Source organism: Lissotriton vulgaris, chromosome 4_1, assembly GCF_964263255.1.
Source record: "Lissotriton vulgaris chromosome 4_1, aLisVul1.2, whole genome shotgun sequence".
Taxonomy (NCBI): domain Eukaryota; kingdom Metazoa; phylum Chordata; class Amphibia; order Caudata; family Salamandridae; genus Lissotriton; species Lissotriton vulgaris.
In genome coordinates, this window is record NC_141691.1 from 313,960,228 (window position 1) to 313,987,814 (window position 27,587).

The 27,587-nt window shown below is 47.7% G+C and overlaps 1 protein-coding gene across 5 annotated transcripts in view; it reads right to left on the minus strand.

The window, feature by feature from the left end:
* The window catches only part of ATP11C (ATPase phospholipid transporting 11C (ATP11C blood group)), an 828,266-nt gene that overhangs the window by 20,855 nt on the left and 779,824 nt on the right, over positions 1–27,587 (minus strand). For all 5 annotated transcript variants that reach the window (XM_086918646.1, XM_086918644.1, XM_086918645.1 and 2 more), the window contains exon 28: positions 1,963–2,116. In XM_086918646.1, the coding sequence (XP_086774772.1) occupies positions 1,963–2,116 (154 nt within the window). The remainder of the gene's footprint in view (positions 1–1,962; positions 2,117–27,587) is intronic.

A 27,587-nucleotide genomic window follows, 5' to 3' on the forward strand; every position in this document is an offset into this window, starting at 1 on the left:
ATCATATCCGCTTAGCGCAAATTCCTGTAATATTAAAAATGTTTGAGATCTGATCATATATCATATCCATTCCTCAAAGAGCTGTTCCAGTATGGTGTTGTGGGAATGTAAGCCCCAGGTAAAATGAGCCACTGCCTATTCTAGATCAAATCATGAATAAGGAAGGCTCTTAAAAGGGCCGCATGCGGTATTCATCAGGCGCACAGTAGGACTTAACAGTGCATTTTTCATATAGACTCTGTGGCAATTAAAGAAGATACCAGCGAAAAAGAAATATATATTCGAGATAATGGCTACAATCAAAAACATGACTTCCACAGTAAGATAAACAGAATCGTCGTCCCCAGTAAACAACCAAAGGGAAATATAAAAAAACAAAATTCACAGCAGACTGCGTTCGAGATTGAATTATACTTCCTTATTGGTATGTGCATCTATTGTCAATCAGTTCTTCACGGTAGGGCAGAAATCCGTATTTACTCAATTTAATTTCAGCAGCTGCTGGCTGACGGTTACTCAAACAATGGAAGCTGGTAAGGGTTATACCCAGAGGCGGTGCGAGGAAGGAGTACGGAGACTTCATGGCTCCAGAACCCATGAATGGGCCCTTATCAAGGAGGAACTCCCTGCCCTCGGATCCGCCCTATGACACGTGACTGCTACTACAGCTATATTTGGTTACTTCCTATACAGGAGACCCCATCTATATGGAATCCATTGTAGTCAGTCTTCATTATCACACACGCCCTGGCGAAGTTCATTCTGTTGAACGAAGCGCGTTGGGTGAGACTCTATACACAATTTTGTTGGAATATCTGTACAAAGAACATTGCTTCACTAAGGAAAATTGACTACTTGTTGTTACTAAAACAGAAGCCCAGAGTAGTGCACCGCTCCATCCTTTTTCTGGTAAGGGTTACTTCTACAAAATGGCCACACCCCAACAACCAGCAGTAAATGAAACTGAAGTGTACAGGGGCACAAATGAAAGATCTGGAGTTTCATCAAGGGGTACTGGAGAGGTCTGGGTTTGCACAGGGTGCACAGTTACTTTAAGGTGTGTACCTCAGGTTTCCAGTGCTCCCATCTTATATATAGATTTTTGATAGCTGGAATTGTGAAAGGTACAGACATGAGCTGTGAAGGATTCGGGATGTTCAACAGCTTCCACATCTTAAAATGTTCAAAGTACACCAGAGATTTCGGAAGAAAGGAAAAAATGCAACCACTGAAACTTTATTACAGATTAAATATAGACTGCAGCCAAAGACTAGCAGCCAACTGCAAAAATAATATTAAAACAAATCCCTCAAGAATATCATAACAACAACAAAACTGGTATATGGAGACAAACACTTAAAGTCAAATTTCATTTGCATTTCTTCTTTGAATGTTTCCATTTCAGTATATAGTCTAGTTGTCATTGTAATTGGCGTTGGATAACTAATTCGTATGAAGATTTCCAGCTATATCTATATCCAACATGCATTAATGTTAGGTATTTTATGTACATTTAGTAGACATTTGAGTTTGGCTTCACGCTTTGAAAGGCCAGGCAGAAGGCTACCTTCATGCCATTTCAGTAGTTTCTAAATTGTTATTTAATTATATTGGCTAATGCATGCCATTTAGGACCACCATCGGTTTTGTGGTTCTTCTAGATGTTGAATGTGGTGAGCTGTGGAAGATACATATTTAGTACCCATCGGTTTGTGCCATGGGGCATGTCACTGATTCCATGACGGTCCTAGTCTCTGCAGTAGAATTTACCGTACATTGGTGAAGCAGTTCACTAACAAAGGCAGGTAATGTGCCTTGCAAATGCACTTTATAGACTATGCGGTGCAAGTTAGGAATACAAACTTTGTACAGTAAACATTCAAAAAGGATTCTAAAGTCCATCTGTGTTGTTTTTTTTTTTACTTTTCTAAGTGCCAAAACATCTGGCACGTTTTCACTTACCTTTTGATCAGAACGTTTCAGATTGCTGAAAATAATTAGAAGAATCTCAGGGAAAAGGCTGACAAGTATCAGAAGAATTATTGTCAGCCACACTGAAACTGAAGTCAGCATGTGAGCAAATATGAAATACATTCTTTGCTGTTTGAGGAAAGGCCTGAAACAAAAGAAATGGAAAGATTCATAGATCTTAAACTTGATGAATTAAGTGCAGCGATCAATAACCACTAGTCATCACAGTACAACGCAAACACAAAATCACAATACCATCTTAGAGGCATTTACAAACATGTGAAAAACACAGGTCAATTTAGGACACAATTGATAGACTTGAAGCAATAATATTAGTTCACTATCCTAGGATGCTAAGTTTGCAGTTCCTGTGACTGTTTTATGCGGCATGCATCACAAAAGGAAAGCTAAGGAGCATACAGCTTTCCTTAAGACCACGGACAATTTTCCTGTAACCCCCTAATGCCAGCAGCCATCTACAAGACCATTGACGACTCCACCCGTTACTACCATCGATGCAGCCGTGAACGAGACCCATGATGACTTTAGCCATTACCCTCATGCCAGCATATATCCACAAGACCTCTGACAACTCTACCCATTTCCCTCACCCCAGAAGCTATCTATGGGACTACTGATGACTCTATACTTCTGTGGTGTTCCCATGTAGGACGACAGGAACCCGGTAAAGGTAGGTTGAGCCTTTAATAATAACTCCTCAACCAACAGCTGCTCACTGCCAACTTATGCTCCCAACCGCTAGCATTCCAATTCCATTAACTCACAAAGCTTTAGCATTTAATAACAGGATGACATCACCTCATGCCACACATCTCTCTCTGACAAAGAACTGTAATAAATATAAATCATATGTTCACACATGAAAATGATAATAAAAAAGGAACTTCCACATATTCTCATAAAAACAGCATTAAAATATGTTTTAGCAGTTGACTGGACAGAAGAACAACAACATATTGTCTTTAGACAATATAAATGTACATAAGCAAGACTATAGCCTCATTGCAATAGAACATCCTTCAGGTATAAAGGTTTCTTAACTCCCTTGTCACTATTCCTCCTGCTGTACATAAATGCCAAAGGTGCTTTGACTTCGACTGATCTCTTCTCCCCCTTCCAACTCCTTCTCTCCATGTAGTGATTCACTATGAAAAGTTGTAGGTGCATGATAAAGATTGACCACTCCATTCTTATTCTATTAGCGACCATCATGTGGTTGGACTGCACCTTTAAATATTTTAATCACTTCCAACTCCCTAGTGAATCTTGACCACCTTGCATATTCCTTTGGCGCTCTTATCTTTACAAAATATCCTAACTTAGCTTCAACAGTTTTCACATTTTCTGTTTGTCATAACTCTGCTTTCTCTTCCCCTGTAGAACAATTTCTTTTTCTCTCAACTCCCCCAGAGCATTGTCTACTACAAGACATGCACTCCGGACACATCTTTGTGGAAGGAGCTCTGCCTTTGAATAACTCAATGGGGATTTGCCCATGGTGGAGTGGGGAGACATGCAGTATCCTGCTATTTCCTTTGCCAACTCCCGTTTCCAATCCAGCCTATTCACCCTACCTAACTATACCCCTTTCTTCAGTGTTTTCATTACCCTCTTAATGGCACTGTTCGTTTGTGGGTGGTAGAAGGCTGATGTTTTGTGCTCATTTCCCCATTCTCTCAAATAATTTTTCAATTCTCGTGAACAGAATTGCATTTCATCTGTGAGAATATAATACAGATAACTATTTTAAAAATGTTTCCTAACAACCAGATAACTGCAGAAGAAGAAATATCATGCAAGCAGGACACCTCAACCCATCTCGAATACAAATCCATAATAACCAACACATACAGAGTGGCATGTTCTCCACTTACTGGTCCTTGAATATCGATTGTGACTTCTTCACAGGGATATGATGGTAATTTCCTGCACACCATTGGTATGTTACTGGTCTTAAGACCTTTGTCACACACTCCACGCAATCTCATACCATGCATTCCACATATTGGTCCAACAATGGCCACCAGAAATCTCTTCTAAGCCTCTCTTTAGTTTTCACTATGCCTATGTGACCTTCATGGGCAAGTTGCAAGGCTTTCTTCCATAGTCTTTCTGATGGCACAAATCTCATTCCTCTAAGCAAGAACCCTCTGTCAACTGCAAGTTCTTGTTCCAGTCTACTCCAAATGCTTTTCCTCATCTTAGAATCTTTTACAGGTCTACTCCCATTCACTCTCAGCAATGCATCCCCAAGTGATCTCACAAATACTGATAACATCTTGTTCCACTATGTCATCTATTCCCCCCCTCACCAAAGAGGTTCTTGTTCCCACTAGATGTGATAAGCAATCTGCTGAGAAGTTGCTTGCTCCCGGGATATAATGTATGAAAAAACAATATTCTCGTAGACCCACCACCCATCTCCTACTGCGTGAGGATATGCATACAAGTCCATTGCTTGTAAATACTTCCACCAAGGGTTTGTGATCACTTTGTACAGCAAACTTCAATATCCACAGAGTTTGCTTGAATCTTGATGTCCCTTTATACTGCCAGAGATTCTCACTATGACAGAGTAATTGCACTCTGACACTATCAGAGCGCCCAAAATACATGTAACCAAATTCTCCTTAGCCATCTTTTGTTTGACTAAGAAGAGCTCCTACGCCCTTGGTGCTGGCATCACATACCACTTTGGTTTCACTCAATGGATCACATGGCTGTAATGAGAGGGCATTACTCAATTCTTCTTTCCCCCACCTGAATTCTTCTTAACATTCATTTCCCCAGATAAATTCCACCTTTTTCTTTAACAGCTTCCTCATATTGTATGTCTTGCAAGCAAAATCTTTGACAAAATTTCGAGTATTCAACCATTCCAAGAAAAGAGGACAGTTCTTCCTTGGATGTCGGTTCCTGAATAGACTTGATGGGAGTTTAGTAGCTCTATGCATGGACAGACTCCACCGCCTGAGATCCTATAACCTAAATAATACACCTCTCTTACTCCAAACCTGCATTTTTTTTGCCTTCAACGTCAGACCAGATTTTTGTATCCTATGTAAGACCTCTCTCAGACTCTGACCATGCTTCACAGCTGTCGTTTCAAAAATTAAAATGACATCTTGATACCGTTTTACCCCAATGACTCCCATTAAGATATCCTTTTGAACTGCAACATCCGATTCAGTGTGACAAAGGCTGTCAGGTCTTGGGAAGCCTCTTCCAGATCGACCTGGTGATATGCTGACATCAAATCTAAAGTGGTAGAAATCATTGCCCCTGAGAATGTTGCAACCATCTCTTCAATGCTGAGTAAGGGGAATTTGTCCACTATCCCCTCTTTATTTAATGCTCGCAGTTCAACACAGATGTATTTCACCATTCCCCTTTTGCGCCACCACAATCCGGGCCAGCCATTCTGTGCTTCCACTGGTTGAATCACCTCAATTTCACATAATTTCTCTTACTCTTTAGTTACTGATTCTTATATACTCCAGGGAACACACCTCACTTTTGCCACAACTGGGATTGCATCATACCGCAGTCGGATCTCATATTTGTACCCCTGCAATGTACCCAATCTGTTTTGGATTAAACATTCACTCTCTCGTGAACGTCTCACTCTCTGATGATATTTTTTCCACTTGTATTTGTGGGATTTTGTTGGGATTCAAACTCACACTGATGAACCTAACCTAACAAATCATCACCCTCACAAGACACATACACCTTACCATGAGTACGTTTATTCTTGACCTATCTATATATGCCTCAAAATAACCCAACATTCTGATGACTGAGCCTCCATAACCACTTGGTTTTAAATCCATTTCTTTTATTTCCCTTTCTCAGGGAAAACATTCCAGGAATGTATTTCTTCAGATGATGGTGATCTGTGAACATGAATTAAAGTCCATGGAAACTTGTATACCATCAACAGTCACCACCTCACTTGGATATCCTGTATCTCTATTGTCTACTTGCAACACTACTTTTTGACACACTTACAATACTTTCTTCTTTGCCACCCTCTTCCCCTTGTTCCAACAACAATAACTGAAATGTCCTCTGACACCACATGAATTACACATTTGAAATAATGGTGGATATGTTTTGTCATTCGCCCTGTGACTTTCATACCGACACCCGTAGCATGACCATTTAAACTCCAAATCATTCCTCTTTGGTGTTACTTTGTCTTCGCCCCACACACCTCACACATATTCTCTTTATTATTGAATTTACCATCCCTCTCAGCACTGAGTTCTCCTACACACTTACGCATATGTTTAACCCTATTCGCAACAAATATTTTTTTTTACATAGATTTATATGGAGCGAACTTGACCCGGAGGTATCTGGTATCAGGGCGCTTTACATAGCACCAGTTGCGTTACATGAGGACACATTCCTTTTTGTTAGGCACAGGGAGATTAAGTGATTTGCCCAGAATCACAGGATGTTCAGCAGCATTGCCGAGACTCGAACCCCGTTCTCCAGTTTCGAGGTAGACCGCCCTAGCCGTTAGGCCAACTCCTCTCCCCAAAAATACTTCTTCTAGTGGAGGTTTGTCTTTCATCTACAATTCTTTATGAATCTTGTCACTTTCACACCGCAATACAAATTGGTCTCTTATTCTCTACTCCACAGTCCCTCCAAATTTGCAGGTAGACGCTAACTTTCTCAAACTACTGCCAAACTTCTCAACCGACTCATCTTGACCTTGGCTCCATAGACCAAAAATGATACCTTCCCAGTTTCGTTTTCATGCATGTCAAGTAATGGTGATCCAATTTGGCCATCACTAGCTCATATTCATTTAGATCCTGCATCTCATTTGGGCTGAGATCCGGTAGATTGTCCAGAACTACCTGATCCTCTGCACCCAAACAATACAACAAAAGTTCATGCTTCCTCTCTGCACTCAGATTTATGCCACATAGATGTGCATAATTACTTTAAAAACAATTTACCATTTGTTCTACTTGAAGAGGTGTTCCTTATGGGAGGGAAAAAACTGGTGATGTTGTGATATTCTGTATTGTGAACTTATAGAACTTTCAAACAGGACTAGAGTGTATGTTTAACCCCTTCCATGCGGCCGCTATTCCCCTGGTGTGCTGTAAACAACACGAACAGGGGCGGGCCGTGACGAACCCCAGCCGTCATCAGCACACGAGCACCGTAGTGCATGACGGCTGGGGTTCGTCATCAGCATGGAAGGGGTTAAGTCCTGAATCTTGTTGCTTCATAACACTCTTGGGGTGGACAAGGATGACGCCATGTGGAGCTGAGTGACGCTACAAACCGGCACGCAGGGGTTTTGCTCACAGTATTTTCTGATCCAGTCTGACGCATGGGGCTTATTCTAAGGTAAGAAATTTGCGGCTCGTAGTCTCTTTCAGATTTGGTATATGATATCATATGGTGACATGGATTATATATTATAGAGACTGGGGGCACTAGGAGAAAAAATAAATGAGAGCTACTGTCCTCCATCTTGTGCGTAGAGGTTGGAGCTAGGGCAGACACTGTTTACTATGTGTGCTATAAGTGGGGACTATGATTAGACTTCCACCATCTCATGACGCAGGATATGGGTCTTCAGGTACTGAGTAATAATATATACTTATGAAATTGAATTAAGTGGCATATCTTATGGTTGGGATGGTGTCATCATATTCCATCAGCACGTCAAGGTAATTCCGAGGCTGTGTTGGATGGAGGTCACCAGTTTAGGTTGGGTGATTTATGGTCTAGTTTACAATAATGTTGTTTCATCTAACCCTTACTGCCACAGTCTGTCAGCTTTGAATCGCTGTGAATAATACAAAATGCAAAAAAAATCAGAATAGTGGAATCACTGTAATTAAAGGTTCTTAGTTTATTATTTGTTGGTAAAAAATTAAAGTATTAGTTAATATAACAGAACAGCAACTACGGACTTCAGGTTGCACACTGATCTCTGGAGCAGCCAATGAACACACTGAATGACCTTTACGAAATGTATGTGGTTTGTCCAGGTTGTATGACGGAACCCTGCATGCCTTTACAGCACAGTCACTACCCTGACTGTGACAGTACCATGCGTTACTTTACCACTCAAGTAGGGAAGGTGTTTGACTTAAAATCCAACACCACTCCAACAACACGCCCCCTAAAGCAAGTCATTGTAACGACTTGCGGGTGAAAGGAACGCGTGATACCGTAGCATTTGGGGTAGAGACTGCGTTGTACAGGCAGGCCGTTCTTCTGACTCCAGGGTAAAGGATGTTTCCTGTTTGTGTTGCTTGCTTATGTCGAATATTACAGCCTCGCTGATTATGGAAGCTACTCGTACTGTATGGCCTGCCCCTTTCTCATGAAAAACCTGAAATTTGGCTATCGTCTTCCTTGCAAAGTAATTGTTGTTGCTAATAAAGCTAGGAATCTACCTGTTCATTACCAACGAGAGTCGAGTGTCAGCTCCCCCACTCACCCACGAAAGTCAAGTGGCTGTCAGGAGGAGTAGAGTGAATTTCAGCAGTTTCTGCCTCTATGGGACAGAAGGCCTGCAGGACACATCTGATTTATAGCCTGGGAAGAACCTGGCCCCGAAAAAACGTATACAGTATAAAATGGTAACATATAAATAAATGATTCCTCCAATTCTTCATCAGGCTTAAAGAGATGATACAGTCAATGCTGATGGAGGTTTTGTAATTTGTATGAAAAAAACCTAATCACTTTAAGCAAATATTGGTTATTTTTTGTCTGCTAAAAGTGTAACGTATTCTTTAAAAGTGAAGATTATCGTGTGTAAGTTGTTTCTCATCAGAGAGATTGTCTTGTAAATCACATCACATATTCAACCTGGTCTGTAGTACTTCGTCTCAACATCATAGGCTCTGTTTCAAAGGGATTACCTTTAATTCTTGTTACTCAAGAAAAATCTGGGCTTTTTGTAAAATATTGCTGAGATTAACTGACATGCTACATAATTAATGGGAAATTCGCTCAGTAGCTTCAGCCCCAACTGCTGAGAGCTACAATAATGTAAAGCTCACAGGTTGAAATTCTGGCAGGGCCCACTCCGCCTTTCCACCCTCTGAGCTGAGAGAATCAGTGTCGCTGATTATCAAGTTGCCTTTCTGTGTTATTGTGAAATACTTGGCCCAGTCAAGAGTGGTCATTTAACAACATGATATATTCTGACAATTGTCCTTACCACTCTGTTCAACTATGCTATTATAGGATCAGCGGTTTCGCTTATATTAAATTGATGTTTACAGGTCTTGTACGTTGCAAAAATTAACTGAAAAGAACAATTCTCAAGAATTGAAATTCTGTGCGCATGTGCATTCATTTTTGCATGTGTTGTGCGTTTGTGGTTGCACACATTAGGAGGCCATGATGGGATTATGTTGGGTGATTAACACCTTCGGTCCACCTTGCTTTTTAGCCAAGATCACTTTGCATTCTGGGCTGTTTTAAGGCCACATCTAATAAAGAATTCTAGCCGCACATTCTTTACTTTAGAATAACCGCCCAGCCTCAGACTGGATCCAGAAATCTATTAGACAATCCCCTTACGCACTGGTAGGTGGCATCCTACGGCTCAGAGTGGCATCGTCCGCACTGGAGTGATATTTGCACTGCCTATATAGGCACCACCCCAGCACGCTGACCTCAGTTCCTACTTTTCCGCTTCAATTTTTGACTGAGATTTCAAACCATGGGTTCCTGTCACAGGCATATGTATGTGACAGACCCCCACATGGTGTGCCTGGGGTGCCTGGAATGGGACGGACTCCATGGCCTCTGCAAACTGCAGGATCATAAATTGAAGGCCATTCTGGATCAGACCATGAAGCCACGTGACTTTTCACTGCTCTAGGTCCCGGTCATGAGGGAGATTCCGGGACCACTCTCGGAGTCATTCTTACTGGCCATCTTCAAAATCCTGGACTTCTTCAGGTATTTACCACAAGAAGAAGTCCAAAAAGTTGAAGCATTTTACAACTTCTCGGTGACATTAATCAGACGAGGCCTCAAGTTAAGGCCCCACTCCCAGGTCGTCCCTGTGGAGTCAGCACCTAACAGTGAGTCACCTCCATGCTTCCTTGAGTTTCCTGGAGCCTGACCAACCCCTGCAATACTCTGAGAATTTTATGAGGCCCTGAGCCTCATTTTTAGACAGTCGATCTTCTTTGGAGCACCTTCGGGCCCAATGGGTTCAGGAGAGACTCTGATTTGGAATCTGCCAGTGTTTCACCCTCAGCCCCAGTTGGGCTCTTAGGATCCGTGGTTGGATCCAGATCAGTCAAACCTCTTCTGGGGACTGCTCCAGTGTCACTGTTCCCAGCCCCTCAGATGCCGAGCCCATTGTGGTTACAGACTTCGATACGGAACCGACTGTCGTCTCCTGACATTGGTTCTGGTGCAGACCAGGCCCACGTGGCCTGAATTGGAGATCGAGCCCTCGTTCACAGGAGGGTACTTTGAGGAACACAAATGGATCCTTATGGCTATTTTGACACCCAAGCACAGTCCATGGCTGATGACACCTGATATGTGGATCTGACTGATGCCGGTGGTCCGGATACCTCATCAGAAACTGTCCTTCTTTCTCCTCCCGCAATGGTTACAGAAAAAGGGGCTTCCTTTGTGATGGTGGACCAGAGGGTGACTGAGGTCCTGAATCTTCAGCTGCCCACGGTTGAGGTCAAGACCAATGTCAGAAGTGTTTCAGCGAGGAGGAGCCAAGCTAGCGACCGAGATGGCCGCATAGACGCTCGGCTCCGTGAGCCCTCTCACCCCGCGCATACATCCTGGCAACTATCCTGAGCCGTAACAGCATATTTAAGTAGGCGAAGGAAAACTTTCACTGACCGTTTGCTCCCGAGGCTTCTACGTGCGGCAGACCCGAAGAAATGTCCCCGACTGTTTTGCGGCCCTCACGGAGCTGGGACCGGGGTGTCGAGTGAGAAGAACAGCCGGCCGCGACTGTGACAACAGCGGCCATTGGTGGAGGTGAGGAGTCGGCCGGAGGGCACCGGAGGTTTGATGGGCCGATGGCGACAGTGACGACCCTATCCATCTAGCGGAGTGCCTCGTGGGGATGCGTGGCAAAGCAGAATCGAGGGGAGTGCATGATATTTGTCCCCCTTTCCAGTGTTGTGTCCGGGCATAACTAAGGACTTCCCCCGGAATCGGCAGGCGGCTCCCAGGGAGCGGCAGAGATTTTGTTTAGCCTTTTGGTGGCTCTTCTCTGGGAAGCCTGCCTTGACTTTCTGGGTCCTCGCTGTGAATCCTGTTGCGCCCTGTTGTGGGGCCCGGTCCCGAGGTGAGGTGAAGAAGGACGAGGCCGGATCAGCTAAGATGGCGGCTGGCACCCTCTTACGCAGACCACAGCCGGATAGAAAAGCTGCCGTGCGGGAGGGTTCAGGGGTCTGGCGGCACGAGAAAGAGCCCATGTCCAAAGATATATTGGCTGCTATAACGACCCTGCATGCGACCCTGATCCGTAAAGCCCGGGACCGGGGAAGAAGGATGGCCGCCATTGTTGTCCCGCCGTTCCACACGGGCACAGTTCGATCTCAAGGAAGTGCCGACGTGCCCGCCTCTATGTCAGTGAAGAGTGCTCCAGCTACGCCTAGGTTCGTGGAGACGCTGGAAGACCCGGCTCATGAGATCGCCTTGGACAGATCTGTAGTACATGTGAGTGACTCGTCGGGGCACATATCTAATCAGCGGCTGGGGAAACAACGAAGATCTATGTCTTGGGCTGCCCCGGCGACGTCTCAGCGCTCGCAGGATGGTGTGACTCTCTCTCCTTGGATGGTGAGACTGTGTTTGGACTTGAGGATGTTTTCGGGGTCGATACCGACACAGACGGATTTCCGCCATACATATTCGGCTGGGTTTTGGTTGCTGAAGTCCCATGGAGTAATAACACGGCCCGGTCCGCCCGGATCACTTGGACCCTCCACGCCGCTCTGTATGCCGATTGATAAGTGGACGTATGTTGGTACTACTGATAGAAAAGGCCAGGGGTGATACCGTCTAGGATCCAAGGACTTATTGATGGCTGATGGTGATTTGGGGGACACTCGGCGGGGATTTTATTGACGGTGCTATCGGTGATTAATGTTTTCCATGACTATTCTGATCTTGCTTTTAGGATGTTTACTGGGCGCGGGGGTGGGGGGGTGGGGGCCGGGTGGCAAGATCGAGGGCCCTTCTCCACTTTTTTCTTCTTTTCTTCCTTCTCCTCTTTTTCTATTTATTTATTTATTTATTCGGCACATTTGTAGAGCGCTCTGTTACCCGGAGGTGTCCTGGCGCTGGTATGATAGGGCTAACGTGAGTGAGCAGGCTTACTGAGTGAAGAGCCAAGTCTTGAGTCCTCTTCTAAAGGCCAACAGACCCTGAGATTGTCTGAGCACAAGTGGGAGTTTGTTCCAGGCCTCTGCCGCCCTAATGAGAAGCTCCTACCTCCCCAGCGAGCTCTTTTGATTCTGGGGACCGTGACCAGAGCCAATTCTCCTGACCTCAGGGTTCGTGCTGGTTTATGCCAGCGAAAAAGCAATTTCATGTGTCTAGGGCCCATGTCATGAAGGGCTTTGAAGACCATGCATAGTGCCTTAAATGTAATTCTCTTACGGATTGGCAGCCAGTGTAGTGCCACCAGATCCTGAGTTACCGAAGCAAATTTGGGAGTATCGGTGATCAGGCGGGCGGCTGCATTTTGCAATAGTTGGAGTTTATTGAGTACACTCTGCTGGGCGTTTAACATCAGGCTGTTACAGTAGCCCAGGCGTGAGAGCACTAGACCTGTAACAATCGTTTTCCTGTGTTTCTTCTCCAGATACGGGAGGATTTTTCTGATGGTTTTGAGGGCGTAATGGAGAGAGGAAGAGAGTGCGTTAATCTGGGGTTTAAAGGACAGGGCGCTGTCCACCAGTATGCCCAGGTTTTTGACTTTGTCAACCGGCACGGGGAGTGGTCCCATTTCGTCTGGCCACCATCTCGGGGACCAGAAGTTCTCCCTAGCTCCAAAGAGCAGGACCTCTGTCTTCGAGGAGTTCAGTTTAAGGCAGCTTTGTGCCATCCAGCTCCCCACTTCGTGCATACAGTTTTTGAATCTGTCTGCTGTATTATCAGTATTGCCGGGTAGGAGGGACACCACAATCTGTGTGTCGTCGGCATAAGCCGTGAGTTGAAAGCCGAACAATCGAATCACCGGGGCGAGGGTCGACACATAAACATTAAAAAGGGTGGGACTAAACGAAGATCCCTGGGGGACTCCACAAGGTAGTATAAATGACTGCGATTCATGGCCTCCTAGCGCCACTGTCTGGGTTCTATCAGACAGGAAAGCCTGTAGGATTTTTAATGCATTTCCCTGGATTCCACAGGCCCTCAACCGGTCCACCAGCAAGTTGTGGTGGACCGTGTCGAAGGCCGCGGAAAGATCCAACAGAATCAGGGCCGCTCTGCCTCCTGCATCCATCACCTGCCTAATGTCTTCCATTGATGTGATCAGGGCGGATTCCGTGCTATGCTCCGCACGAAAACCGTGTTGGGAAGAGTCAAGATGATCCCCTGTTTTTAGAAAGGCGCTTAGTTGTGCGTTCAGGCTACCTTCTATTATTTTGGCAGGGAGGGGGAGTCGGGCGATCGGGCGATAATTGTTCATCTCAGTGATGTCTAAGTTAGGTTTTTTTAGCAGGGGTAGGATGGAGGCTCGCTTCCATCTAGAGGGATATTCCCCTTTCTCCAGCATCTGATTAAAAAGGGGGGTGAGTCCCATGGCAATGGCTTCTAGTGCTAGTTTGGCTACTGCAGTGGGACAGGGATCGTGAGGGGAGCCTGATTTAATTTTTAGTATGCGTCTCATCACTTCCTTTTCCGTGATGGGCTGGAAGTGTTGAAGTGTTACCATAGGTCTGAGGGGATCCGGGTCCTCGCTCGGGGAAGAGGTCTTCACCTGACTGTCTAGGGAAAAAAAGATGTTCTCAGCCTTTTCACGAAAGAAGGTGGCCAAACTTTCACAGAGTGAAAGACTAGCTGGAATTTCTGTGGTTTTTGGGTTTGCTAGGGAAGAGACCGTTTGGAATAGTTCTTTGGGGGTATTGCTGGCATCTTCTATCTGTTTAGTGAGAAAGGCCTTTTTTGCTTGTAGGATTCTTTCTTTATAACGTCTTTGCTCTGAGTTGAGAGTTTGTTTATCCGATTCGCTGTAGTTCATTCGCCAGATCTTTTCGAGCTTTTTACATCGTATTTTGTGTTTCCTGATTTGTTCTGTAAACCACGGAGCAGCGGGATTAGCCCGGGTGGGGTAGGTGGTTTTGGGGGAGCCAAGAATAAGCAAGCCTGGTCCAACCAGGCTGTATAGGTCCTAGCTGCTTCCTCCACGTTGTTAGGAAGAGGGGTCTATATTTCGGGTCTCTTATTTAGGGCGACAGGCACGCTGCTGGGGGGGGGGGTAGGCCGTGGCCTTCTGCAGGGGTGCAGGGTGGGGGTAGAGGGATGTGGTTTGTTATTTTTGTCCGTTATTTGTTTCTATGGCCCTTTTGTCTTTCTTCCTTTTTGGTGTCGTCGTTTTTCATGTTTCCTACAGTATGTTTCGTTTTGAGGGGTGGGTTGCAGCTTTGCTACGGCACGGGTTTGTGTTCACATTTATCCTGACTCGTATACCTTACCCCCAATACTTCAATTGTATTTGCACTATTTGCGGATTTCCTGATTCATGCTTGTTATTGTAGGACCATGCATGACCGTATGGCATTGATTCTTAGTTTTTTCTTTATTGTAAAATGAACCTTCATGAATCCTGAATTTCGGCCAGTACGCTTGAATACAAGTCAAATCCTGGACACTTGTTAGACCCCGGTTTCCGGGCTGCTATATTTTCCCACATTGATTTGCTGTTCTTACGACTTGACTAGCGGCCAGCCGGGGTGGTTGTAGGCCCTTGCTTGTATTTGCTTGAAGTAATAATAATGGTTCCCCAAAAATTAAAAAAAAAAAAAAAAGTGTTTCGGCCTGGGGTGTCCCCTTCAGAATCCCTATTCCTCTTTAATTAAGCCCTCACTGATGTCCTACTTGTGGCCAGGTCCAAGGCATCCACAGGCACTCCTGTGCACATGACTATCTCCCATCACCATTGCCCCATTCCGGGGAACCAGGCTTCCTCTCCTAGCCTCCCACTCTTGAGAGCCTGGTGGTCTAGGTGTAAACCTCACAGATAAATCCCAGACAATACCTACCACACCACCGAATAGGAAATCCAAGAGGCTCAATACTGTTGGAAAGAGGATTTTCTCTTCCACCAACCTAGAATTGAAGTCCATGAACACTGCATGTTTATCAGACCATTATTCTTATGCTTTGTGGGATATGGTTGCGCAAGTGCTGCCTATGGACTCGGGAAAGGCTTGTGCCATACTCTCCCAAGCTACCACATACGGGAGCGAGGCAGCAAAGCTCATCATCAGATGGGGATTGGATAGACCGATTAGCTTGGTAGAACCATTGCTACTATGGTGGCGCTAAGCCTTCACGCTTGGCTGAAGACAAATGCCTTATGAAACCTTTTTGGAGACAAGGCAGATTTGGCACTACGGCATTTTTGTCAAAAGTATTTTTATTGATCGTTCAGTAAAAAACAGTAGAAATAAACATGCGACAATCCCGCACTTCATCCCACACAGGGGGTAGCCAGAGTAAGCGCCCGAAGGCGACATGGCAGATTGGGGAAGAGTCATCGTGGTCAAGCCTCTTACACATGGCATAGAGTCCTAGGAAGCGCCGATCACCCAGCATGTGACTCATCATTCAGTAAGCAATGGAAGAAGAGGTCGCTGAAAAGTCACAGTTTTACAGAGACATAACAACGTGGTCAAATGGCTAGACCTCCCAGTAAGTTGGTCACAAATAGCAGGCAGTAGTGCTAAGAGGCCCTGCTGTAGGCATGTGGCTCGGCATGCAATACTACTGTAATGTAGCATTAAGAGGGACGTCATAACGCACAAAGAAAACAAGCAAACCCCCCCATCCTCCCCTCCCCCCTTCCCCCTCCCCAGTGGTGGTAGCAATAAGCACAGGACAAGAAACCTGATGTGTCGCGGCAGGGATTCAGAGTTGAAACAGGCGGAGAGCGTGGATGCTAGGTGGACAGACTGCGGATGGCAGGCCCTTAGAGAGGAATGCTACCAGCGGGCCCCAGCAAAATTCAAAATTCTTAAAATCATGTAAAAAGATATCCGCCATCCTTTCCATACTAAGCAACCACCAAAGCCTCGAGTTTCATAGAGAGATGGCCGGAGCCTCCTTTTTCTTCCACGCTGCAGCCAGAGTAATTTTGGCCGCGCCAATACTGAGCCATATGATCCTCTTGTCCGCCCTGGTCTGGTGTTCGAGATCAGGATCACGGAGACCCAACAGAGTGGAGGCCATCGAGGTAGGAATAGGGTATCCCAGCATATCCTTAATTTGGGCTAGAATTTCCTCCCAGAACAGCCGGATAACGAGGCAATCCCACCAAATGTGCTGGAAGTCCCCTAAGAACCCACATCCCCTCCAACATCTATCGGAGGTGCCCGGGAAAATCAGTTTTAGCTTGACGGGGTGTAGGTACCAGTCCATCATAGTTTTCATAAGTGCCTCCCTAAGCTGCACTGAGTGATTAAACTTGGCAATATCGGACCATAGGTGCGTCCACTCGGCGTCTGAGATGTCTTGTTGGAGGATCCCTTCCCACATATTCATATACCGGGGCCTAGGGAAAACTGTAGTGGTAAGGAGGAACCCATAGATGAAAGTTATTGCCCCTTTCATGGAAGAAGTCTTGGTCAAGAAGGCCTCGAACTTCATGAGGGGTCGAGTTGCCGCCTCCCTCACCTGTGGGGAGAGCGCCCAGTGTAATAGTTGAGCGTGATGGTATCGCTCACTCTCCAGCACCCCAAAATCCCTCCTGCACTTTTCAAAGGTGAGCGGGTCATAATTGTGAAATAGGTGTGTGAGCGCTAGGCAACCTCCGTCCTTCCAAGCCCTGAATGGGCCCTCGAGTGACGCCGGGGGGAAGGCGGGATTGAAGTGTATGGGCGTAAAGGGGGAGGGGAAGGTGGTCCATCTGTCGTCTTTAGAGACCGAGTACCAAACCTTCAAGGTAGTGCTAGTGGGGGTGCTGAGATACGCATTCTTGGGTCTATCGCACTTGGGCCACCACACCGAATCCCAAATCGTTCTCCAAGCCACGCTCCTATCCATTGGTGGCCAGTGCTTTTCTGATTCTTGTTGTGTCCACTCAACTAATATGCGGAGTTGCGCCGCTTTATAATACAATTGAATATTTGGCAGCCCCACGCCTCCCTCCTTCCTTGGTTTGCGTAGGACGGTGAAAGAAAAGCGTGACTGGCCTCCCTGCCAGATAAAACGCAGCATCATGGACCTCACACGCCGAAAGAATACTCCGTCGAGATCTATAGGAAGGGCCTGAAACAGGTATAAGAGCTTGGGAAGGAGGGCCCTTTTAATCGCGTGGATCCTCTCAAGCCAGGAGATGAACATGGGTTTCCATCGGGCTAAATCGTTCTGGATCCTAGCAAGGAGTGGGGGGAAGTTAGCGGAGTACAGTTTCCCCAGCGTGGGGGTCAGGTGGATCCCCAAGTATTGAATGGAGGAATCCGTCCACGGCAAAGGAGTGAGCGACTTAAGGTGGGGAAGTTCCGACTTGGGGGTCGTAAGGTTGAGGACATAAGATTTGTCGTAGTTAATTCGAACCCCGTCACCGCTTCATAGCGCGCCAGTGCGGCCTGTACATGGGGAAGAGAGTGGGCCGGATCAGAGAGGGAGAGGAGGACATCATCTGCAAAGAGAGTGATCTTGAGGGACTCCCCAGTGAAGGGTAGTCCACGGATGTCAGGGTTGGCTCTCACCGCTATTGCCAGAGGTTCAATGCTAAGGGCAAAAAGCAGCGAGCGACAGGGGACATCCCTGCCTAGTGCCCCTGGAATGCTCAAAAAAGGGAGAGAACTGACCGTTCACTGCCACTCGAGATCGGCGGGAGAGGTAGTTCGCCCGTATCATCGTTATAAATTTGGAGGAGAAGCCGAAGGCGGCCATGGTACGGAACAGGAACCCCCAGTCCACCCGGTCGAACGCCTTCTCGGCATCTAGGCCCACCAGAACCGCTGGAATTTTATACTTATTGGCTTTCTCAATAAGGTGTACCACCCGCCTTGTATTATCATGGGTCTGGCGCCCTTTGATAAACTCCGACTGATCCGGATCTATGAGGGTCGGCATAAGGTCATTGAGCCGCTGGGCGATGATGGAGGAGTAGAGCTTCGCATCTAAATTCAGGAGAGCAATCGGCCTATAGGAAGTGCATTTACTAGGGTCTTTCCCGGGTTAGGGAATAATGGATATGTGCTTCTCCCATTGTCATGGAAGTTTCACCCTTTTCCACCATGCCGTTAAATAGTAAGTATGGGCAAAATTTGTGAATTCGCAGTCCGCGAATTCGTGCGAAATTACAAAAAAAGTTAGTGAGTTCGCGAATTTTCCCGCGAGCTCGCAGATTTTTGTGCCATTTGCACAAATATGTGACCACATGTGCCTGTAACTTTGCCAATGCGCCAAAAGGCTCTGAGGTCCCTTGAGTGAGCTGACCATTATAGTGGGGACGGGTGGGTAGACGTTTCATACTGCTAGTGTCTGGTGGATGCGGCCAAACGGGCGGGGCTTCTATGCGAGTTCACATGCATCTTGTTTATAAAGGGTTAGAGGCCGAGCAGAGCAGCAGATGAGCAGAAAGCAGCCTCCTGGTCACAGGAGCTACACGGGGATGGCGTTCGGGAAACTCATGGATGCAAAAATACGTTTGGCACAGGACCCCAGATAGCTCTGCTGCGCGTGTTGGTACAAAGCCATTCTGATCCTGCTCAGTGGGTTCAGGCGCATGCAGCTGCTGCTGCTGGACAATGTCCCATCTCATGCTAAACTGCCCCGTACAGGCATATGGTGGCGCTGGGCAGTAGGGTGCAGTGGCATGCGGGTGCTCCACGCCTGGTACATGCACATACCGGTGCCAGGGGGGACACGTGTTTATTGGTGCTGTGTAGCAAGGTATGACTTTACATTTTGACTGCACCAGATGGTGGTAACACCTACACGGATCAGGAGCATCCAGGCACCAGACTTCATGGTGCAAGAGCATAATGGTGCTGTGCGGTATGGGTATATATGTACTGGGGGCAGGGGGACACTTAGCACAATGTGTGCTCACACCCAGAGGGCTCCTAGGCAATTCAGCACAAATGATTTTCACACTGAGAGGGCTCCGGCAGTTCAGCAGCACGGGGGCTCACACCCACTTGGCCCCGGGGCAGTTCAGTAGCGCGTGGGCTCACAAACCCTGGGCAGCTCAGCAGCACAGGGTCTCACACCCACAGGGCTCCCGGGCAGTTTAGCAGTGCCACCCTCTGGTTCATCACTGCCACCCTCTGGTTCACCACTGCCACCCTCTGGTTCACCACTGCCTCCCTCTGGTTCACCACTGCCTCCCTCTGGTATACCACTGTCACCCTCTGGTTCATCACGGTCACCCTCTGGTTCATCACTGCCACCCTCTAGTTCATCACAGCACCCCCTGGTTCACCACTGCCACCCTCTGGTTCATCACTGTCACCCTCTGGTTCACCACTGCCACCCTCTGGTTCACCACTGCCACCCTCTGGTTCACCACTGCCACCCTCTGGTTCACCACTGCCACCCTCTGGTTCATCACTGTCACCCCTTTAGTTAATCACTGCCACCCTCTGGTCCACCACTGCCACCCTCTGGTTCGTCACTGTCACGCTCTGGTTTATCAATTCCGCCCTCTGGTTCATCACAGCACCCTCTGGTTCACCACTGCCACCCTCTGGCTCACCACTGCCACCCTCTGGTTCATCACTGCCACCCTCTGGTTCATCACTGCCACCCTCTGGTTCATCACTGCCTCCCTCTGGTTCGCCACTGCTACCCTCTGGATCATCACTGCCACCCTTTGGTTCATCACTGCCACCCTCTGGTTTGCCACTGCCACCCTCTGGATCATCACTGTCACCCTCTGGTTCATCAAGGTCACCCTCTTGTTCATCACAGCACCCTCTGGTTCACCAGTGCCACCCTCTGGTTCATCACTGTCACCCTCTGGTTCATCACTGCCACCCTCTGGTTCACGACTGCCACCCTATGGTTGATCACTGCCATCCTCTGGTTCATCACAGCACCCTCTGATTCACCACATCCACTCTCTGGTTCATCACTGCTACCCTCTGGTTCATCCCAGCACCCTCTGGTTCACCACTGCCACCCTCTGGTTCACCTCTCCCACCCTCTGGTTCACCACTGCCACCCTCTGGTTCACCACTGCCACCCTCTGGTTCAACACTGCCACCCTCTGGTTTAACACTGCCACCCTCTGGTTCATCACTGCCACCCTCTGGTTCATCACTGCCACCCTCTGGTTCATCACAGCACCCTTTGGTTCATCACTGACACCCTCTGGTTCATCACTGCCACCCTCTGGTTCACCCTTGCCACCATCTGGTTCATCACAGCACCATCTGGTTCACCACTGTCACCCTCTGGTTCACCGTTGTCACCCTCTGGTTCATAACTGACACCCTCCGGCTCATCACAGCACCCTCTGGTTCACCACTGCCACCCTCTGGTTCATGACTACCACCCTCTAGTTGATCACTGCCACCCTCTGGTTCACCACTGCCACCCTCTGGCTCACCACTGCCACCCTCTGGTTCATCACTGCCACCCTCTGGTTTATCCCAGCACCCTCTGGTTTACCACTGCCACCCTCTGGTTCACCACTGCCACCATCTGGTTCACCACTAACACCCTTTGGTTCACCACTGACACCCTTTGGTTCACCACTGACACCCTTTGGTACATCACTGCCACCCTCTGGTACATCACTGCCACCCTCTGGTACATCACTGCCACCCTCTGGTTCATCACTGCCACCCTCTGGGTCATCACAGCACCCTCTGGTTCACCACTGCCACCCTCTGGTTCATCACAGCACCCTCTGATGCACAACTGGACCTTCTGGTTCATCACAGCACCCTCTGATTCACCACTGTAGATTATGGGGAGAAAGCAAACCAGCTCAGTCTCAAACGGGGGCTGGTTCATGTGTTACTGAATTTGAGCTTCAAGTCCGGCCCCTGCTTCCTTATCTGTAAGTGCTTCCTGTTGTGGTTTAATTTTTGTGACAGCCTGGAGCATTGTGATATACTTGTAACTATTCTCTGACCTGCTTCGAGGGTCAGAGCAGGGTCAGAGAATAGTTGCAAGCAGGCAACAACTCTGGAGGCGCTGCTCAGGAAGCACTTACAGGGTTACAGCAGGTGCCCAAGTTGAAGTTCATTTCTTTGTAACCATTTTTTAAATGGTTACATAGAAATTAGCTTCAACTTGGGCACCTGCTGTAACCCTGTAAGTGCTTCATGTACTTCAGTTTTTGAAAATCCGTCCCGAACGCGATTTCGCAGATTTTTCAGCAATTTCGCGAGATTCACGGACCGCAAAATTGCAGAAAATCCGCACATTCCGCGAACGGAACGGATTTTAGGCCCATGCTAATTAAATAGTTGGACTAGGTGTGGGCATAATTCAGAAGCGAAAGTTTTATAGAAGATGGCTGTATACCCATCCGCCCCCGGAGCCTTGTAGGGTTTTAAAGCTTTAATGGCAGCCAGCATGTCTTCCCTGGAGAAGGGGGCTGAGAGTGCCTCTTTCCATTCCGCTGAGACTTGGGCAGTTTTAGTCCTCGTAGGTATTCGGCTTGGGCGGTAGCCTCTAGGTGATCCCCTTTATAAAGGGTCTTGTAGAAGGCCCCAAAGAGCTCCGCCTTTTCCTCGTGTTGATGCGTCACACCTCCCTGCGCATCTTGAATTTCCCCTATGTACTCTCGCTCCCTTTTGTCCAGTAGCTGCCTGGCAAGGTGTCTCCCCACCTTACTGCCCTGGGAGTAAGAGAGGCGCAGCAGTTTTAGCAAGGTATATTCGGCCCTATTATTATAGAGGGCTCAGAGTTTACCTCTGACGGCCGTTAGCTGCCTTAGTCCCAACCTGGAGGGGTTCTCCTTGTGTGCCTTTTCTAAGGAGGAGATCTCCTCCTCTAGTTGCTCCCGCTCCCGGCTGCGCTGCCGGTTAAGATCAGCGTTCAGTGCTATGCAATGCCCACGAAGGTATGCCTTGAAGGCATCCCATGTGGTGAAGACCAAGGTGTCCCCTGGATCATTGATGGTGAAAAACTTGTTGATAAGTTCTCGTAACGAGGTACATGAGGGTTTGTCCCGAACCAGGGAAGCTGGGAAATACCACCTGAAGCTATCCTTACTCTTCACCCCACACTGGAGCCCCACTGCAAGCAGGCTGTGGTCAGAAACAGATAGTGGGAAGATCTTGGCCTCCCGTAGGTCCACACGAAGTGACTGGCTCAGGAAGAAATGGTCAATTTGGGAGTAGGAGCGGTGGACGTGGGAGAAGAAGGTGAAATCTCTGGACTGGGGGTACAAGAAGCGCTAAACATCAAAAACACCCAAGTCAGAAATCTGTTGCTGTGTGTCGGGGGAAAACGTGCCCATGTCTGACCTCTGTGAGTGCGTGCTATCTAGGTCTTTCTGCCACACCATATGAAAGTCCCCCATGGCAATCAGCGGCTCTTCCACAAAATTAACTACGGCCCTCAGCAGGGTATGTAGAAAGGCATTTTGCCCAGTGTTAGGTGCGTACAGTACAAGAAATGTGCAGAGTCTACCCCGCAAGAGGCCCGTAACCATGATCCAGCGACCCTCCCTATCACTCTGTACTCCCACGGGTTGGAATTGTAGGGTCGAGCGAATCATAAGGGCTACCCCCCTCTGTTTGGTGGCGGCGGAGGATCTATAGATTAAGGGGAACATTTTGTGCCGAAGGCGTGAGTCCTCCGTTTTAGCCAGGTGAGTCTCCTGGAGGCCCACTATGTCCAGATGATGATCAATGATGTACTTCCAGGGCTTTTGGCGCTTCTGGAGGGAATTCAGCCCTTTAACATTCCATGTTCCTAAGGTTAGAGGCGGCATTTGAAGTTCCTACGGTACAGCTCTGCAAAGGCCATTTGCCCCAGCCCACCGTGGAGAGTGGCAAAATGGACGATTCCCCCCTCCCAGCTCCCCTCCAGAGCCCGAGTGTAGCATATAACCACCCGCTCATGTCAAGACCCACCCGCCTCACAGGATCTCCCCACCCAGAGCTCCTCTCCCCCCCTCCGCCGACCCATCCCGCTTGCAAATACCACTGAAGCTGATCTATAAGCCTGCCCCCGCTACCATCAGTACCCCTCCTAACCCGCCCCTCCCATCCCATCCCCCCAACACCCCTAGAGGAAAAACACAGTACTCAGAACAAAAAAGGAAAAGTCTTAAGGACCGGGGGACTCTTCCAGTTCATGTCGTCGGGCACCCTAACGAACATGGAGAGAAAGCACGAGTGTTACCTCAGAGTGGTGGCCCCCTCCGGCGCCTGCAGATGGCCTTCTAGATTTCATGAGGCCGCCTCACCGTGGTCCGTTGCTGCATCAGTGACCTGGGCCACAGAGGCGACCGCTGCACCCCGCTCTTGGATCCTCGCCGACAGGTCCGGCCCCCCACCTGCATTGGCTTGCCCACTCTCTGCCACTCTCCGGAGCGCCGTCGTCGCCTGCCAGTTGAGCCCCTGTTCCTGGACACCGGGTCCTGGCGTTCCAATCCCAGAAGATCCATCGCTACCTCCAAGGAACGCACCTGAACCAACTTATTCTGCCAACGGAAGATGAGATGAAAGGGGTGCCCCCAAGAATAGGGCACTTTTTGCTCCTGGAGGTATGTGGTTACGGGCTTAAAGTCCCTGCGCTTTTGCAGTGTAGAAGCCGCTAAATCCTTGTACAGCAGGGGGCGATGATCCCGGAATTGGAGGGAAGCCAGATCTCGTCCTTTCCTAAGGATCCTTTCCTTCAGCTAGAAATCATGAACACACACCTGGATGTCGGGGGGTGGTGCTTGGGCTCCTCGTGGTAGTCCAACCCGGTGCACTCGGTCCATTAGTATGGTCTGGATATCCTCCTCTTCAATAATGTGTTTGAAGAGCGCTTCGACATACTCCCTCAAGTCCACCCCCTCACCTTTCCACACTACGGCATTTTAAAGACACTAGGGCCCCAATGACTAAGTCATGGGGGCAGGCCATAGACCAGCAATAACCGCATTCCGCTCACTGCCTCATCCGTGTCCCTTTCCAACTAGCCATCACGGCCAGCAGGCACCACAGTCATTTTGTGGCCGCAGGCGATACTCCAACAAGGCGTGTGAGAACCACAGCTAGACTTAATTTGTTCTCCCCCTGGGCGACGTGCAACCTTAAAGACATTTTAGTTAGCCCTCATACAATGATGAGCACCCGGTGGGTGGCAGGATGCAGCACCACTAGTCCCAATGGAGGGAGATCTATTCAAACAAATGGGTGCTTCATATTGTCTAGAGGGCATACACCCTACAAAAACTGCATCCTTTGCCACCATCCCCTGATCAGATGGTGTACGACCACCTTTTGCTCTTGCAACAGGAGGTACAGGCTCTTTTGGACAAAGGAGTCATTGAAAAGGTTTTGACAGTAGAAGTAGGTTGTGATTGCTATTCCAGCTACTTTCTGGTGCCAAGGAAGGATGGAGGCCTCTATCCTGTCTTTGACCTTCGCCCTCTCAAATACTTTCTGAAAAAGAAAAGGAAAATCCAGAATGCTCACCTTAGTTCTGGTGCTGTCTACACTCGACCCTGGAGACTGGATGGTAGTGCTGGACTCGCAGAACTCCTACTTCCGGATCCCTGTTCTGCCTGCCAAAAGGCATTACATGCATTTCATGGCAGGCGAAGAGCATTATGCTTGTTGCGCTCCTTTTGGTCTTATCCGAACCCCTCGGGTGTTCACCAAGGAGATGGCGGCGGTTGCAGCACATCTGCAGACATCGGGAGTTCCAGTCTTTCCCTACCTTGACAACTGGCTGTTGAAGGCAGGCTCACCACAAGCAGCCGTCTCCCACCTCCAGGCTACAACAGACCTCCTGCACCTACTGGGGTTCACTATCAATGTGATAAAGTCACTCTTGATTCCCTCTCACATGCTGCTTTTCATTGGAGCTATTGCAGTGGGATCTGAAGTCCCAGAGGGCACAGCATCAGGGGCCTCTTTCGGACCTGGCCCAGATATTAGAGGAACTGCAAAAGATCTGCAGTGGTGGCTCATGGACCGCAAATAGGTCAGCGGCAGACCTCACTCCCTTCCCTACCGAGAGCTCACAGTAGTGGCAGATGAATCCTTCCAGAGTTAGGAGGCCATCTGGGAGAGGTAGAGATCAGATTCACATCAACGTGTTGGAACTAAGAGCAATTCGCTTGGCAATTAAATCCTTTCTTCTTTTATTCAAGAGAAAGCTAGTTCAATGTGCTCACGGACAACACCACCGCCATGTTGTATTTGAACAAGCAGGGCAGGATGGGGCTATAGACCATGTGTCAGAATGCTCTAGACATGGCTGAAACATCAGGGTATTTTGCTGGGGGGTCAATATCTTGTGGGCTCACTGAACGCTGACAAACTCAGCCATCAAAGCCTCTGGAATCAGAAATGGCGTCTCCATCTGGAGGCGGTTCAAGGTCTCTTCACAGATTGTGGAGAACCTTGGTTAGATCTATTTGCCACCTGTAAGAATGCCGAATGTGAGCACTTCTGTGCACTGGAGTTTCCAAAGTGGCTGTCATATGGAGACGTATTTCATCTTGAGTGGAGCTCAAGACTCCTGTAAATCTTTCAGCCACTACCACTCCTGACCAGACTTCTCAAGAAGATCAGGAACAACCGGCCATAGTCATCTGAGTAGCTCCATCGGGTTTGGCAAGAGGAGTATGGTATTTGAACTCCTGGACATGAGCATCTGTCCTCTGATCAGACTGCCCCTTCAGGAGGATCTCCTGTCATAGCAAAAGGGCAAGGCCCTGCACCCGAACCTGCATATTCTCCATATACATGCATGCAGATTAAGCAGCGAAAGTTAAGGGGTATTTGACCTCCGTCCCAAAGGATGTGATGTCATTCGGGCAGCCCGGCGTTCCTTCACAATAACGATTTATGCCCACTGATAGGACAAGTTATGATTTGGTTTACTACGAAATCTGCTGATCGTCTCTGCACCTTTGTCTGAAGTTGAGTTTGCCTGGTCCCTTGCCTGCCATGAACTTGCCTTGGGCACAGTTAAAGGGTACCTTTCTGCCATTACAGCTTTCTTGTGGTTGCCTGATCAGCTCTTCCGGTTTATGTCACTCACTTTACGTGACTCGTTTCTTGAAAGGTTTGGAGCATATGTTCCCCTAAACGACTTTCATTATGCCCCAATTGAATCTTAATTTAGTTCTCACCTTTTTAATGTGTTCACCATTTGAGCCCATGCACATCTGCCCTTTGAGAAGACTAACTAACAAAACAAGATTCCTTGTGCTATAACATCTGCCAGGACATTTAGCGAATTACACAAGCTTTCAATTAATCCTCCTTACACCTTCTTTTTCCAGTATAAGCTCGTCCTCAGGACCCGTACCTCCTTCTTACCAAAGAGGGTTACACCTTTTCACGCTGGACAAAACAAGTACGCTGAAAACACTGAGGTGTCACTCAAGCAAATGAAATCTGGGCAGCTATGCAGAACGCTGCAAGCTAACATTTTGAAACCCTATTAAGTAAATACAGATTAATAGAGGGACATAGTGGTCTACCAAAAAGAAAACGTGGATACACAGTGCATGCTATTTGTAGTACAAGATGGATAAAAGAATACAAGGGTCTGTGAAGAGGACTGCTTTTTATCCAGACGTTTAGAGAGAGGTGATACACAGCCTTGTGAATGCGCACACGATGCAGGGACTCCTTTCTTCTATGATGATTTGCCTACCCGCTTTCGAGTTCAGAGCTTCCATGTCATTCTACTACTTACCCTCTGCCCTCGTTCTAGGATTGTGCTTTAATGAATGGAGATGCTGAGAGACCTGGAAACACTTTGCATGATCTTCTTCAAGTTAGGCATATTTGAAGTACAGGAGGTTACCAGTTGCAGGGGGAGAAATTGGTGTAGCATCGCTAAGGAAAAGTTCTGTATTTTCCCTCCTTGCTCAACTCTCTACCCAAGCTTGTCTTTCCCTTTTCTCACCCCTCCATTTTTCTATCTTCTCTCTCACTCCTACTCTCTTTCTTGCTCCATTTTCGTCTCCTCTTTGACCTTTCTCGTTATAAATGCATTGTCTTCAAAATACTTACTATGGGCATTCTTCTGTCAATTTGAAACATAGAGCAGTGAGTTAACAAATAGGTCTCCTACTGCTGCATGTACCGCCCTGCTCTCATGCTGATAATAAACACTAGACATGCACTGACACCCTGCAGTAAGGCATTCTGCCACATGGGTGTTGCTACCTGGCCTTCTTCCAAGTGGTGAGAAAAGGTCTGTAGCAAAAAGCCGCACAAACACAGTTGTTG